The sequence below is a fragment of the Canis lupus genome, chromosome 1 (genome assembly GCF_003254725.2).
Source record: "Canis lupus dingo isolate Sandy chromosome 1, ASM325472v2, whole genome shotgun sequence".
In the NCBI taxonomy this organism is placed as follows: Eukaryota; Metazoa; Chordata; class Mammalia; order Carnivora; family Canidae; genus Canis; species Canis lupus.
The window spans coordinates 30,871,161-30,886,187 of NC_064243.1; the positions used below are offsets into that span (position 1 = coordinate 30,871,161).

At 41.0% G+C, this 15,027-nt stretch overlaps 1 protein-coding gene across 8 annotated transcripts in view; it reads right to left on the minus strand.

The window, feature by feature from the left end:
• NHSL1 (NHS like 1) overlaps positions 1-15,027 on the minus strand; it is a 302,556-nt gene that overhangs the window by 131,120 nt on the left and 156,409 nt on the right. For 2 of the 8 annotated variants that reach the window (XM_025422401.3, XM_025422399.3), the window contains exon 1: positions 177-1,039. The exons of 5 other annotated variants lie outside the window; for them this stretch is intronic. In XM_025422401.3, the coding sequence (XP_025278186.1) occupies positions 177-369 (193 nt within the window). In that variant the 5' untranslated portion in view covers positions 370-1,039. Of the gene's footprint in view, positions 1-176; positions 1,040-6,000; positions 6,317-15,027 lie in introns of those variants that run through there. One more of the 8 variants, XM_035710744.2, reaches the window with a different exon arrangement.

Sequence of the window (15,027 nt, forward strand, 5' to 3'; positions counted from 1 at the left end):
GACATGTAAGCATATGAATGACACCCAATTCCAACACAAAAATAAACAAACAAAGCAAAAAAACTCCTAAGGAGGCCAAAACTCACAAAGGGAAATCAGTGATATAAAACGAATTCTACATCACAAACTTCTAAGAATGTTTAAATAAAAACAAAACAAAAAAAAAATCAAGTCACCTTTTCTGGGCTGGGTTCTGTAATTCCAGTTTTCATCATCTGCTTCCACCTGCTGCCCACAGACGGAGAGCTCTCCATCACTGCGAAACAGCCTCTTTGTCTGCCTGGACAAGGAGGAGAAATTTATCCAACTCACAGCACGTGAGAGAGACCCTGAATTTGACTTGAGTCTGAACGAGCCTTCCTTTTTCATCTTCTTTCACATCAAAATCGACTACAAAGGACAGCCCAGCAAACAAGAAGCTCGGTTTTACAATCCTTCCATGTCCTTTTAAACAAACCTGCTCCTTCCCACTTATTCAATGTTGAGAGTCAGGCACAGCATGATGCAGAGAGACTGCTTCTATGTCACCCAATTACAAAGAAAAGGAGAGAGGGGTAGGAAATAAACAAACAAAAAAAATTTTTTTTTATCCTAGCCACATTGTGGCACTTGGTTTGGCATAATTTTAAAAATGAAGCAGGGTGTTCATTTCAGGAACACTTGTCAGGACTTGGAGAAGAACAGAACCAAAGCACTCGGACTCTTTGGTGTGTGCCCGGCATCCCATACTGTAATCCTGCTCCTGTCCCAGGCATCCTTCCCCACTCGCTGGGGCAGAGAGCAGCAGGGACAGCCGCCCGCTGCAGACAAACAGAAGGAACTCCTCAGGCTGGAGAAAGAAGTCCGGTGACAACCCGGGGGCCGGTTTGAACTTCACCCACACAGGTGACTTGGGGAAAATCAAAAGAGCTCGGCTCCCTTGTCGCAGCACAGCACAGAATCATCAAGCGCCCACTTGCCCTCTTTCCCGGCTGGGAAGCGCTCAGGATCCACAGGACGCCACAAACAATAAAACAGGCTGCGTGGCCCCTGCCTGGATTACAGGGTGAGCGCTCCAGTGAAAGGCGATAGGCTTTCCCCACACCCAAGGCACCCCATTGGAGGCAGAAAACCCCGCCTCCTCTCCACAGGCAATACTTCGGTGGCAGCTCAAACTTCTGAACTCCAGCAAAGCTGGAAAATGCAAGCCTGAGCAGAATACAGACTTCTGGAAATTTAAAGAGAAAAGAAAGAAAAGAAAGAAAAGAAGGAAAAGAAAGAAAAGAAAGAAAAGAAAGAAAGAAAGAAAGAGAAAGAAAGAAAGAAAGAAAGAAAGAAAGAAAGAAAGAAAGAAAGAAAGAAGAAAGAAAAGAAAGAAAGAAAGAAAAAGAAAGAAAGAAAGAACTTGATTATTAATCATCAGACCACATTTCTGAAGGCAGGATTTTGAGAAGGGAGTTTAAGAGAGCATATGGTTTTATAGACATCAAGCATTCCTTGACTGATGGAGGGATGTCATCTAAGAAAATGTATTTCCGAAGAGAATTCAACTGACTCAGCTATTCCTTCACTCCTGGCTCTCCACAAAGGTGAAATGCAGCCAGTCTTGCACCTGCTGCTTCCACCAGCAGCCAGAGTGTGGGGTGGGGCGGAGGACCTACTGCCTCCCCCACTGGCAGTCCCTATGGATCATTCCTCTCCAGCTTTGAAAGACCATCCTATCATGGAGAGCCATCATCTGAGAGCTATGTTAGCTGCAGGCTCCAGCGTCGAGACTCATAAAACCATTAATCATGACATGCAAAACATCTAGAGCCATATGTTGGAATGTACTGGGTGCTGCATTTCCCCCAAGGCCAACATAATTCCACGATCCTGCGGGCGTTAGAAGTCCCCATAACTTTCCACCACAGAGACTTGAGTCAGGCATTCCCTCCCCAAAGTGTTATTCAGAGTAAGGCTAATAAGCAACAAGCAGAGAACTGGGTCCATCTCACTGTACTCAGCACTTAGCAAACATTAAGACTAACACGGTGTAACAAAAAATAAACTTTGATTAAAAACTATAGAAGAGGGATTTTGTATCATACATCTACCACAATTCACTGAGATTTTAAGAAAAAGGCTCTAAAAGCTTATGAAGACAGACACATTAGTAGAAGAAAAACACAGAGCTGCTGAGAAATGTTCCCTGGATGGAAGCTCACGTTACCACAGAAACCATGACACAGAACAGGTCCTGTAGACTAAGGGCAAAGCTAAAGTAGTCTAGGGAAAACAGATATGGGCTCAGCTTAAAGCTAAGGATCCTCACGAGCTCACGTAGTATAAACCCCTCAATTCACAGGTGAAGAAATCCAGGCCCAGAGAAGGCATATGACATACCCAATATCACATAGAGAAGTCAGTAATGGGACCAGGTCATGGCAGACACCACTAGATTCAAAGTTTTGCCACTTACTGGGGCAGTACCTCACCAAGCACTCCGAGCTACTAAATTGGAATGATACCTCTACTTTGTTCATTTCCATAAAGGCGAAAATCATATAATGATGCAAAGCACCAGTGCCTGTAAAAGTTCTAACACCAAATATCCTTTTTTTTTTTTTTCAGATTTTCTTTCTGAGTCAAAGACACTTTTGATAATCTCAAAATATAAAGTAAAAAGTTAAAAAACAAAGAACATGGTGCCAGAAAATATAAAAACATCCTGAATGCTGCCTTCCATTTCAGAGGCTCATGGTAACCCCTGACATCCGCACATGCATTCTCTGAGGATCCATGGACCTCCCCAAAAAAGAATACCGTTGGTTCCCTCTCTGGTGTCTACATCCTACAGCTATATTTTTAATTTAGAAATACCTAAGCTCTGAAATAAAGCTGTTCTTTATATTCAGGAAGTCCTGTTGAATGCTTTTCCAGTCCACCACACCTTGGAGTGTGTACACCTGTATACACAATAGCATAGATGGATTGGTGTCAGTGGTAAGCAGTGTGTTTTTGTCCAGTACCTTCTATCCTTACACACACCCAACAGCAAGCCCATGACAGGGCCTGGAGGAACATCCGCTGCCAAGCAGCCAAGCAGGCTAACTGGTCCATTCAGGGACTAGACTCACAACTCTCCTTCAAAGTGAGTTACACACTTATGCTGGACTTCCAACTTAATATATTTCCCATTATTCATGAGACCTATGGATATGTCTGCACAAAAACAAATTCTCTATTGACTAGCTATTCCACACTTCTGTGATATGGGCCCTTGATGAGGAAAATCTTCATTTATGTAAAAGAAGATCAAATAAATTAACTACCTGTACCACTGAATCAGAATTCCTCTATGGCCAAGATAGAAGAACATAATGGTTTAAATTAGCTTTGGAGGAAACATTGAGATTTTCAGTATCCATGCTAGGTATGCACTCCAATTAGCTTAGAAAATCATAAGTGGGCTGCTTGAAAAGCTATTACATTAATTCAAACTATATTTATTTAGCAACTATGAAACATATACCTTAATCATCCAGATCCCAGAGCCATATAAATCTACCACTCCCAGCAACAGGGTTAGAATTACTTTGTGCAGGGCACTTCGTGTATAAAATTGCGAATCTTTACAGTAATCTTTACAGTAAACCTGCCATGGAAAAATCCCTTTTGGAGAAAGCCTGTTTCTTGAAATGTAATTGTTGGTGTAATAAAACATCTTAATTCAACATTTTTCCCCATGAAAATCTACAACAGAATACACTCTTATCAGACTTTTGAACCAGACCTGCTGCACAGATTTTTGTCTGCATCCCTTACCGTGTGTGTGTGGGTTTTTTTGTTTTTGTTTTTTTGTTTTTTTTTGTTTTTTTTGGTCTCCTCTCTCACTGTCAGGCTGTCAAACTGAAACTTCTGTTGTCATTATATGTGCCAATAACTGCTCCCTGCCTACCACCTCGCCCCTGCTGGATGTCAGGCATAGAAGAATCAGATAAATAATCTTGCTTCAATTGTACGTTTACTGGGAGTTGATAAGCACCCATAGAACAAAAGACATAGCTTTATACAAGGGCTTTGCCACAGCTGCCTCCTGGCCAGCACCCTCACCCTTTGCCTGGTGAGGTGGGTGTCTAATGGTTGAAATGGCTGGAGGGGCAGTCTCTGGATAACAGCCCCCAGGTGGATCTACACCAGGTTTATGACTCACTTATTGCCTCTTTTGTATTAAGTTCTTAACGTTTAAGGGTAGTGAGAAATTGACTCATCACTAATGACAAAAGGACAAAAAATTGTATTATTTCAGGAACAATTCAAGTCAGACATTAAAGAAATGTTAACTATAAAAACTAGGAGGCAGGGGACCCCTGGGTGGCTCAGTGGTTGAGCATCTACCTTTGGCTTGGGTCATGATCCCAGGGTCCTGAGATTGAGTCCTACATTAGGCTCCTCACAGGGAGTCTGCTTCTCCCTCTGCCGCCTATGTCTCTGCCTCTCTGAAGGCATGAGTGTCTCTCATGAATAAATAAATAAAATATTTTTAAAAAGCAAAAAAACTGGGAGGCGCCGGAATATATTACTAAAGGAAGTTCTGGGATCATCATCTTCTTTGGGAACTCCTAAGTCAAATATCCATTAATTCAGAAAGATTTATTTATGTTTCTACCCCAGAGTCAAATGGATAGATTGAATACGTTTGGAAAGTCCTTGCCAAAAGACATAATATTTCCTGTTTTAATATATGCTGACATCCTTAAAAAGGAGTTTCACTCAAATGGAAGTCTTTGATTCAGTAAAAATTGTTCAAAGTGACAAGACACAGGATTAGACAGACCCCTCAACCCACCCAGGCGTGTAATTGCCCCATTTGCCATCTGTGTAAAATACCAGCCAAGAGTAGGAAGTAATTTCAAATGCCATCAGTTTTTTGGCCTCAAAGGCCACAATGAGCACTGTGACTTTTCGGTTGCCATGTGTACCTTTCCTGCCCTGACCCCACCCTTCCAGCCTGGAAGGAGGAACGAGAGAGGCAGAACCTTGAAATTAGAAATGAGTAGAGAACAGTGTGCAGTGGTGGAGCTGGTGAGGTTGGCTGGTTTGGCTGGCAGTGGGGTGCAAACATGGAAAGCCACCAACAGAGACAAAGGTGACACAGCAGTGAGAAGAGTCGCTCTAAACCGTGTCATGTTCTAAAGCAGCCCTGACCGGGTAGGAGCAGTGAAGTGTGCACCCTATCAGATTACCACATGAATCACTCAGACAACCTACGGGGACCTTTGGCGTCTAGGACAGGGTACAGTAGGTTTTCCAACTGTCAGCTCTTATAAATAATTTAGGAGTAGATTTAAATGCAAACTTTCTATGAGGCAATTTGCACACGCTAATAATGAAAGCTTATCTCAACATCTCGAAGTAAACAATTTGAGCCAGACATTTATTTACTTACTTTTTTTTTAAGATTTTTTATTTATTTATTCATGATAGTCACACACACACAGAGAGAGAGAGAGAGAGAGAGAGAGAGGCAGAGACAGGCAGAGGGAGAAGCAGGCTCCATGCACCGGGAGCCCGACGTGGGATTCGATCCCAGGACTCCAGGATCACGCCCTGGGCCAAAGGCAGGCGCCAAACCGCTGCACCACCCAGGGATCCCGAGCCAGACATTTATAACGAGAAAACAAAACAAAACAAAAAACCAACAGCATATGACCCCCAGGGCCACCGCGAGCCAACTCCCACAGTACACTAAATCCACCTTGTCATCCACCTCCCAACCCCTAAGGAATGAAACTGATTTACTCAAGGAGGAAGTCATGGAAGACAAAACCCTGCCAATTCCCTACTCAGAGACAGGGTTCCCTCACCTACCACTGCTTCAGTATTTGAAAGAGAGAAAAAGCACTGCCTTTTTATTACGCTCGAGCTTTAAAAGACAGAGTTTGTTCCTGTCCGTGAAATGAATGCGTCGCTCCCCTCAAATAGAAAGCTTAAACGTGAACATTTGTAATTATATATCAGCACCAGCCTCAATCCCACCTTTCAACGTCTGCAGATCCGAAGGGGACTCCTGAAGCGATCTGACACTGGAAGCCTTCGCCACGCGGCTCCCATGGGGTCACCGGATCTGGGAGCAATACGGCAGCACGCGACTGCTCTCAGCCCCCTGGGGCGGGGCGCGTGGCGAGGGGATGAAGGCTGTGCCTGGCACAGAAGCCATCACCGGCGCTCGGATGCCATGGAGTGGCGGAGGCTTGCTTAGCAGTTGATTACCAAGAAAGGAACACTTTCCCGGCCCTCACCAAGAAAATGTCCCCACCCAAGGGGTTCGGAGGAGAAGGTCCCCTAAAATGAGCACTGACTTTGAGACTCTTCTCATATGAGACCAAGGATGAACTGACTCTGAAACTGAAATAAAATTCTAAATAAAAGAAAGAGGTACGTGCCCTGAGGGGCAGGGATCTCATCTTTTAATCTCTGTTATCTCTTACAAACCTATACACAGCCAGTAGTACTAAATGTTGGTCAAAACAATGAACAATATAGAACCATCTATCCATTTCCACGTACCTTTTTCTTTTGATCTTAAGTTTCAGGACAAGCCAACAGTTAGACCTTTATGGCAATCATTCCTTTATCACTAAATTCCAAAAGGCGAAAGTAAAATTTGTAAGCTGACCAAAAATATATGTAATCTGAATTAAAGAATAGTATTAAAATTCTGTTAGTCGTAGAGTTAGATTGCTTTACTTTGAGAAGAAAGAGGGTCATTAACTGTGAGGCTCTATGCTTTTCTTACTCTTAGGACATCTGCACTGCTTCCATCCAAAACTCCAGAATCCAATGATCTGGGCTCAGAACCTGTGGCAGTCAAAAAAAAAAAAAAAAAAGAACCTGTGGCAGTCAACAATGAGCCAAATACAGAAACACAGCCCACGTCCTATCTCAGAATCTACACAGACAGGCTGGGACCTCCTGTGTTCTGCTGTGTGAATTTAATTGCTCTGTGGTGGTGGAAACATTTTTTATATATTTCTTCCTGGTACCCATTTAAGACAGAAAAATTTTCAATCAACCTTTAAGTCACCTTCCAAAGGGTGTTTTGTAAAGCCATATTCACTAAGGCCTTATATATCTGGTTTTTCAATGGGCATTTTAATAATTTGACTACCCTTTATTACATTACCATGCCATGGTAAACATGTGTTAGACATTGCTAATAGTCGCAGTGATTCCACTGAACCAAAAGAATCTTACCTCTAACAATGTAAGAAAACAAAATTAGGCATAAAGTACATAAATATCATACTTTGGTATATGTACCGTGTACCCAAATTCAAACATGTGGCCAAACAAGGAAAGAGACATAAATGCAAATATATATTAGGATTATGGCAATTCCCCCTAGACATCAGGGGTTTTTTTGTTTGGTTTTGTTTGTTTGTTTATTTTGTTTTTTTTAGACATCAGTTTTTTAGTATCAGACTTTTGACCTCCAGAACTGTAAGAGAATACATTTGCATTGTTTTAAGCCAATGTCTTTTTTTATAATAGCCTGTTTTAAGAAACAGGTTCAGGGGGACACCAAAGGAGATTCCGTAATCAGTGACGTCTCTAAGCATTTCTGTTCATTTTATAAGAATTGATGGAAGCTGACCAACCTGTCAACAACTGCCAACTTTTAGAAATGCCTGACAGAAAAAAAAAGAATAAGGGTCTGGAAGTATAAATACACTTCTGAGTAGTTTGCACTGGCTTGGCAACACAGTGTGACCTTAACGCCCAAACTTTCTGAATCTTTCAGTCTTTGTCAGATAAGCATGCCTTGCTTTCATAATAAGGAAAAATAAAAAAACTGGAAGTTTCAAGGTTCTACTTTTTAAAAATTCATTGTTAAGCCAATAATGCCTGATTCGACTGTTTGGGAAAAAAATATATACTTTTTTAAATTTGGAAATTATTTTCAGTTCTTCCTCTTTTTTTTTTTTTTTTTTTTGTAGTAGACCTTTTTTTAAAGAGCAGTTTTAGGTGCACAGCGAAACTAAGAGGAAGGTTTCCCATATAAACCTTGCTCCCATACAGGAAAATATTTTTAGTTTTGTATGAAATAGATTGGGATATGATGAAAAGTGCTTTTTTATTTTTAATTTTTTTGCCAAAGTGGCATTAATTTGAAGAGCAATTTTTAAATTATTGAGAATATGTAGATGAATCCAATCAGTAATCTTCAAAGTACTCCTTTTCTCCTCAAATAATTCCCTTTCTCCTGGGGTATAACTGACTGAAAATGAATGACAAATTTAAACCTTAAAAAAAAAAAAAAAAGTGAGAGAAATAAAACTGAAAAGTTCTGAAACCACAGAGCAGAGATAACTCTCAGGCAGCCAAGCTGTTTTGTGGCCATCTTGGAAGTGTGGAGTCAGAATGAAAACAACACACCCTTTCCTGTAACATTTTTCCCCTCTAACAAAAACCCTGGGAAATATGTATTATTACACATATTTTATATCTGCAGACACTGAGGATAAAGGTGATAAAGCAACCTGGCCTAAGGTCCCCAAGTTATTAGGCAGCAGAGCTGAGATCTAAAGAAACATCTGCTTGATGGAGTATGTGGGTGGCTCAGTCAGGTAAGCCTCTGCCTCTTGGTTTTAGCTCAGGTCATGATCTCAGGGTCCTGGGATGGGCTCCATGCTCAATGGAGAGTCTGCTTCCCTCCTTCTCCCTTTGCTCTTCCCCCCGTTGATATACACTCTCTCTCAAATAATAAATAAATCTATCTTTAAAAAAAAATGAAGAAGCATCTACCTGACAACCAAATCTTAGCCTTCCACAGCCTTCAGGTCTCTCACCTGGCCTCCTGCAATGCCCTGGGAAATGGGCTGCCCCACTTTCAGCTGTGCCACCTTCAAAGCTGTCCTCCACATGCCAACTCATACCATACTCCAAGCCCCTGGCACTTACTGCAGGATTAATACTTCTCATCTTCTCCACTTGCTTAACTTTTCCACACTCTTCACAACTACGACCAGGAGCCATCTCAGCTCAAATAAGCAAACATTTTATTGGGCACTACATTGCTAAACTACTGCTGCATAACAAACCACTCCAAAACTCAGTGGCTTAAAACAACAATCATTTATGATTTCTCTCATTAGTCTGTGGGTTGTCTGGAGGTCGGCTAGTGTAGGCTAGACTCAGCTGGGGGTGGCTCTGCTCCAAGGCAGATATCCCAGTATGCTCAAAATTGAGGAATTTCCCAGGATATGGAACTTGGTTTAAAATTGGGGCAGTCCTTATGTTTCTGCCTCTCTCTCTCTCTCTCTCTCTCTCTGTGACTATCATAAATAAAAAAAAAATAAAAAAAAAAAATTGGGGCAGTCCCAAGCATACAAGAATGACTGGTCACCTTAGGGATAGCCTGTAGGTGCCTCTCCTCCCCATCCTAGGAATAGCAGGCCAGTCCAAGGTTATCTTTCTCATGGCAATGGCACCAAAGAGTGAAACTCAACCACCAGCTTCATCTATATCAAAGCTGGCCATTCCATTGGCGAAAGCAAACCAAACATGCTTGGGGCTTGGGGCACAGCGATACACTCCGTTCACCCAAGCAAGTCAGAGGGGAGGGTGGAGAATAGATGTTTCTGCATCTCATTTACCAGGGGGCACCAGCTGGGCAAGTTACTGAGAGTTAAAAACTCCTAGGACATCATTGCAAGAATTAGATTTTTAGGTGCCCTGCCAAGTGTTTCCAAAGCACCCCATAAAGAGAGATGCTGCACTTACCTATCACACCTGAGTGACTAATAACTATAAATCTTGTTATGAACCGGCCTTTTGTCATAATGTGCACAGTACCTGGAATATGGTAAGGATTAAACCGATGCTTGTTAAATTAAACTGGTCAATTATATGTCTTTCATCACCATTTTCAACTTTCTCCTGTTAAAAGTACTTCAGTTTCTTTACTGGACTTTCTTTGATATTCTCCCACACAAAATGCTAGATTACACACAGGGGCTAACAAACTTTTTTGTAAAGAGCCAGACAGTAAACATTTTAGCCTTTGCCAGTTCTATAGTCTCTGTTGCAACTATTCGACCTACCATTGTGGGGAAAAAAAAAAAAAAAAAAAAAGCCCAACAATAGTAAACATATCAGGGTGGCTGGGTTTCAATAAAACTTTATTTACAAAAATAGGTGGTGGCCTGTACTTGGTTCACAGAATATCGTTTGCTGACCCTGGATTAGAAAAAGAAGTAGAATTTTCCCAGCACCATTTATTGAAGAGCCTGTCTTCCAGTGGATAGTCTTTCCTCCTTTATCGAATATTAGTTGACCATAAAGTTGAGGGTCCACTTCTGGATTCTCTATTCTGTTCCACTGATCTATGTGTCTGTTTTTGTGCCAGTACCACACTGTCTTGATTACCACAGCTTTGTAGTACAACCTGAAATCTGGCATTGTGATGCCCCCAGATATGGTTTTCTTTTTTAAAATTCCCCTGGCTATTCGGGGTCTTTTCTGATTCCACACAAATCTTAAAATAATTTGTCCTAACTCTCTGAAGAAAGTCCATGGTATTTTGATAGGGATTGCATTAAACGTGTAAATTGCCCTGGGTAACATCGACATTTTCACAATATTAATTCTGCCAATCCATGAGCATGGAATATTTTTCCATCTCTTTGTGTCTTCCTCAATTTCTTTCAGAAGTGTTCTATAGTTTTTAGGGTATAGATCCTTTACCTCTTTGGTTAGGACATCCACATGCAGAAGAATGAAACTAGACCACTCTCTTTCACCATATACAAAGATAAACTCAAAATGGATGAAAGATCTAAATGTGAGACAAGATTCCATCAAGATCCTAGAGGAGAACACAGGCAACACCCTTTTTGAACTCGGCCACAGTAACTTCTTGCAAGATACATCCACGAAGGCAAAAGAAACAAAAGCAAAAATGAACTATTGGGACTTCATCAAGATAAGAAGCTTTTGCACAGCAAAGGATACAGTCAACAAAACTCAAAGACAACCTACAGAATGGGAGAAGATATTTGCAAATGACATATCAGATAAAGGGCTAGTTTCCAAGATCTATAAAGAACTTCTTAAACTCAACAGCAAAGAAACAAACAATCCAATCATGAAATGGGCAAAAGACATGAACAGAAATCTCACAGAGGAAGACATAGACATGGCCAACACGCACATGAGAAAATGCTCTGCATCACTTGCCATCAGGGAAATACAAATCAAAACCACAATGATACCACCTTACACCAGTGAGAATGGGGAAAATTAACAAGGCAGGAAACCACAAATGTTGGAGAGGATGTGGAGAAAGGGGAACCCTCTTGCACTGTTGGTGGGAATGTGAAATGGTGCAGCCACTCTGGAAAACTGTGTGGAGGTTCCTCAAAGAGTTAAAAAATAGACCCTACGACCCAGAAATTGCACTGTTGGGGATTTACCCCAAAGATACAGATGCAATGAAATGCCGGGACACCTGCACCCTGATGTTTCTAGCAGCAATGTTCACAATAGCCAAACTGTGGAAGGAGCCTCGGTGTCCATCGAAAGATGAATGGATAAAGAAGATGTGGTTTATGTATACAATGGAATATTACTCAGCCATTAGAAATGACAAATACCCACCACTTGCTTCAATGTGGATGGAACTGGAGGGTATTATGCTGAGTGAAGTAAGTCAATCGGAAAAGGACAAACATTATATGTTCTCATTCATTTGGGGAATATAAATAATAGTGAAAGGGAATAGAAGGGAAGGGAGAAGAAATGGGTAGGAAATATCAGAAAGGGAGACAGAACATAAAGACTCCTAACTCTAGGAAATGAACTAGGGGTGGTGGAAGGGGAGGAGGACGGGGGGTGGGGTGAATGGGTGACGGGTACTGAGGGGGGCACTTGAGCACTGGGTGTTATTCTGTATGTTGGCAAATTGAACACCAATAAAAAATAAATTTATTATTAAAAAAAAAAAAAAAAAAAACGAGTAGAGGAACACCTGGGTGGCTCAGCAGTTGAGTGTCTGCCTTCAGCTCAGGGCGTGATCCCAAGTCCAGGGATCAAGTCCAGCGTTAGGCTCCCTGTGAGGAGCCTGCTTCTCCCTCTGTCTATGTTTCTGCCTTTCTCTGTGTGTCTCACGTGAATAAATAAAATATTTTTTAAAAATAAATTTAAAAAAGAAAAAGAAGTACAAATGATGTTCAGAGTTGTGTGGACTTCCCAAGCACAGACAGTTAACACAAATGTTTCCCAAACTGTGTTCCTTAGGATACCTGTATCAGAATCACTGTGGATTGGGGAGTAGGGGTGAGCAGACCAGGAGGGCTTGTTAAAAATGTACATTCCTGGAGTCTATTTGGTACACATCTCTGGAGAGAACCTGAGAATCCACAGTTAAAAACAGGCTTCCAAGATGAGGTTCCTGCATATTATAATTTGAAAATCACTAGTTTCAACCCCTAAATTCAACACCTAAATTACACTAAAATATCAAGTGAATATGCAGAGTTCAAATCTCTACTCATAATTTCACTGGAGATGTACAAATATCATAGATATAATAGCAAATGGGGATCCCTGGGTGGCGCAGCAGTTTAGCGCCTGCCTTTGGCCCAGGGCGCGATCCTGGAGACCCGGGATCGAATCCCACATCGGGCTCCCGGTGCATGGAGCCTGCTTCTCCCTCTGCCTATGTCTTTGCCTCTCTCTCTCTCTCTCTCTCTCTCTGTGTGACTATCATAAAAACAAAAACAAAAACAAAAAAATATAGCAAATGCATACAACATAAACTAGGATGATAGACTGAAAATATTATCTATCAGTGGATATTACAAGCAGAATACAGTATAATGGCTGTTTTAATTTTTTATTATGGATTTTCTATTTTTCCAGAATATGTATGCTAAACATATACTGTAATTTTCTTTTCAAGATTCTATTTTTTAAAGCAATCTCTACACCCAACATGGGGTTCAAACTCACATCTCCTAGATCGAGTCACAGGTTCCACTGACTGAGCCAGCCAGGAGCTCCTACATTGTAAAATTTTTAATCATCTAATGTTTTATTTTCATTCAGTTATTTTAAACATAGAGAAAAGGAAAGAAGTCAGCCCAGATTTAATAGATAGCATTTTTATCTATTTCTGCTTCAGCTTTTAAAAAATAAAATGTCAGATAAATTTCCGTCCTGTCCCTAGTCTCCTGGTATAGCCATTATTCTAAATTTGGTTTGTACCATTCCCGAACATATTTTTCACACTTTTTCTGAATACCAGTGTTGTCATCAATATGACATAATACTGCTTTGTCTAGGTTTCATAAATGATATTATACTGCCTAAATCATTTTCACAATTATTTTTATAAAATAGTTACTATTAAAAACTTTTTCACTCGCTCTGCTACTAAAGGAACTGTGGTGGTATCTCTTACAAACCAATTTACCTGATCCTTTTCCTACAACCTTGTTCAGGTAATTAAAGGAACATTTCACAGCAGGATATATCTAAAAATTGATCTCTAAGTTTCTGTACTTGATGTGCAAATTTGCTCAAGGGCATGGCCTTTCTGTGTTTCTCGCATATACAGTGCCTATTAAAATTTCACTCATTGCCTAAGAATGTTTTCTTAAAAAGCCTAACAAATTTAACCTTTCTGGAACTCATGAAAACACAACAGGCAGGATATAAAGACGGCTTTATCTCTGTATGTTATTCTCTTTAGCTTGACAAGTTTTACAGTCACAGACACTGCCAACTCTCCGACATCATCAAAGTCTCCAAGTAAAAGGTTCCAATTTGATAATGACAGCTGTTCCCGTCCAATCACATTTGTCAGAGTCTTCAGGTAATAAACTCATCTTGATAAGGAGAAATTTAGAAAACAAAAGACCTAAAGAACACTTAAGACATTCAGAAATTTTTGGTCGGAAACACTTGTTCCCCTGGGTCAAATATGGATCGTTAAGTCAAGAGAACCTTTGTTTTGAGAATACACTACTTGGAGAGAGACCATCAAAGAGAACTTCAAAGAAGGATGAAGTCCTTCTACAAAATAAACACTAGAGCCTTTCCACTGACCAGCCTAGGGCAGGTTGACAGAGATCAGGAAGCACAAATGAAAGCCTTACAGGGAGTCTCCTCTCAACCGCCCTCCCCAACCCCCCACCCAGCACCTCCATCAACCCCGTCAGACATGGCAGAGCCAGGGCAATGCTGCCTCAAAAGGCACCCCCGGGGAATGCCCTCAGCTCTCCTTCCTATGCTCAAATCCCTGCATGCTGGAGATGGACTCTCTTCAGGCTGTTCTGAAAACTAAGTGAGAAAATGCTGACCTCATGAGCACTGAGGAATCAGTAAGTTATTTGCAGCAGCAGCAGCAACAAAGAGGTAGCCATTGACCCTACAGATCTTGAAGCAGACATGGCTGGTGGACAAGCAAGGTGACAGGTAAGGCCGAAAGCAGGTGATTTAAACTGTGCCTGGCACCTGTAGTAAGGGCACTGGGAGCTGGAATGGAGGGCCAGACTCCCCTCAGAGAGGAAAGGACTGAGTGGCCTCATCTCACCTCCAACAACAAAATTTTCAAGTCCCTGCACTTGTATCATCAGGCACATTGCACTCCCTAAAATGATAGGAGGCAATGAATGGCTCAAAGAAAGTGTGAAATCTCACAACATAAAAGGAATTATGAAAATAGCACAGTATAGCTACTAACCTCATAATATGACACTGATTTTTCAATAACTAAAAAACAAAGAAAGAAATAGAAAATGCTAAATTTTGTCAAACCACCACTCACCCACACTCTCTCTCTCAAAATGTATTCTAGGCATTTTTAATGGTACCTTTGCTGATAATTTTTCTCGGGATAAAACATGAACACAGAAGAAAAATACCAGTTAACTGTACAGTCCCATAAAATACACATTATTGGTTATAGTTGACAGGAAAATGCTTAGCTAAAAGTAAGTTACGTTTCAAATAAGAAAAAACAAAACCCCAAGGTCTCAAATAACTTTTAATCTATCACAT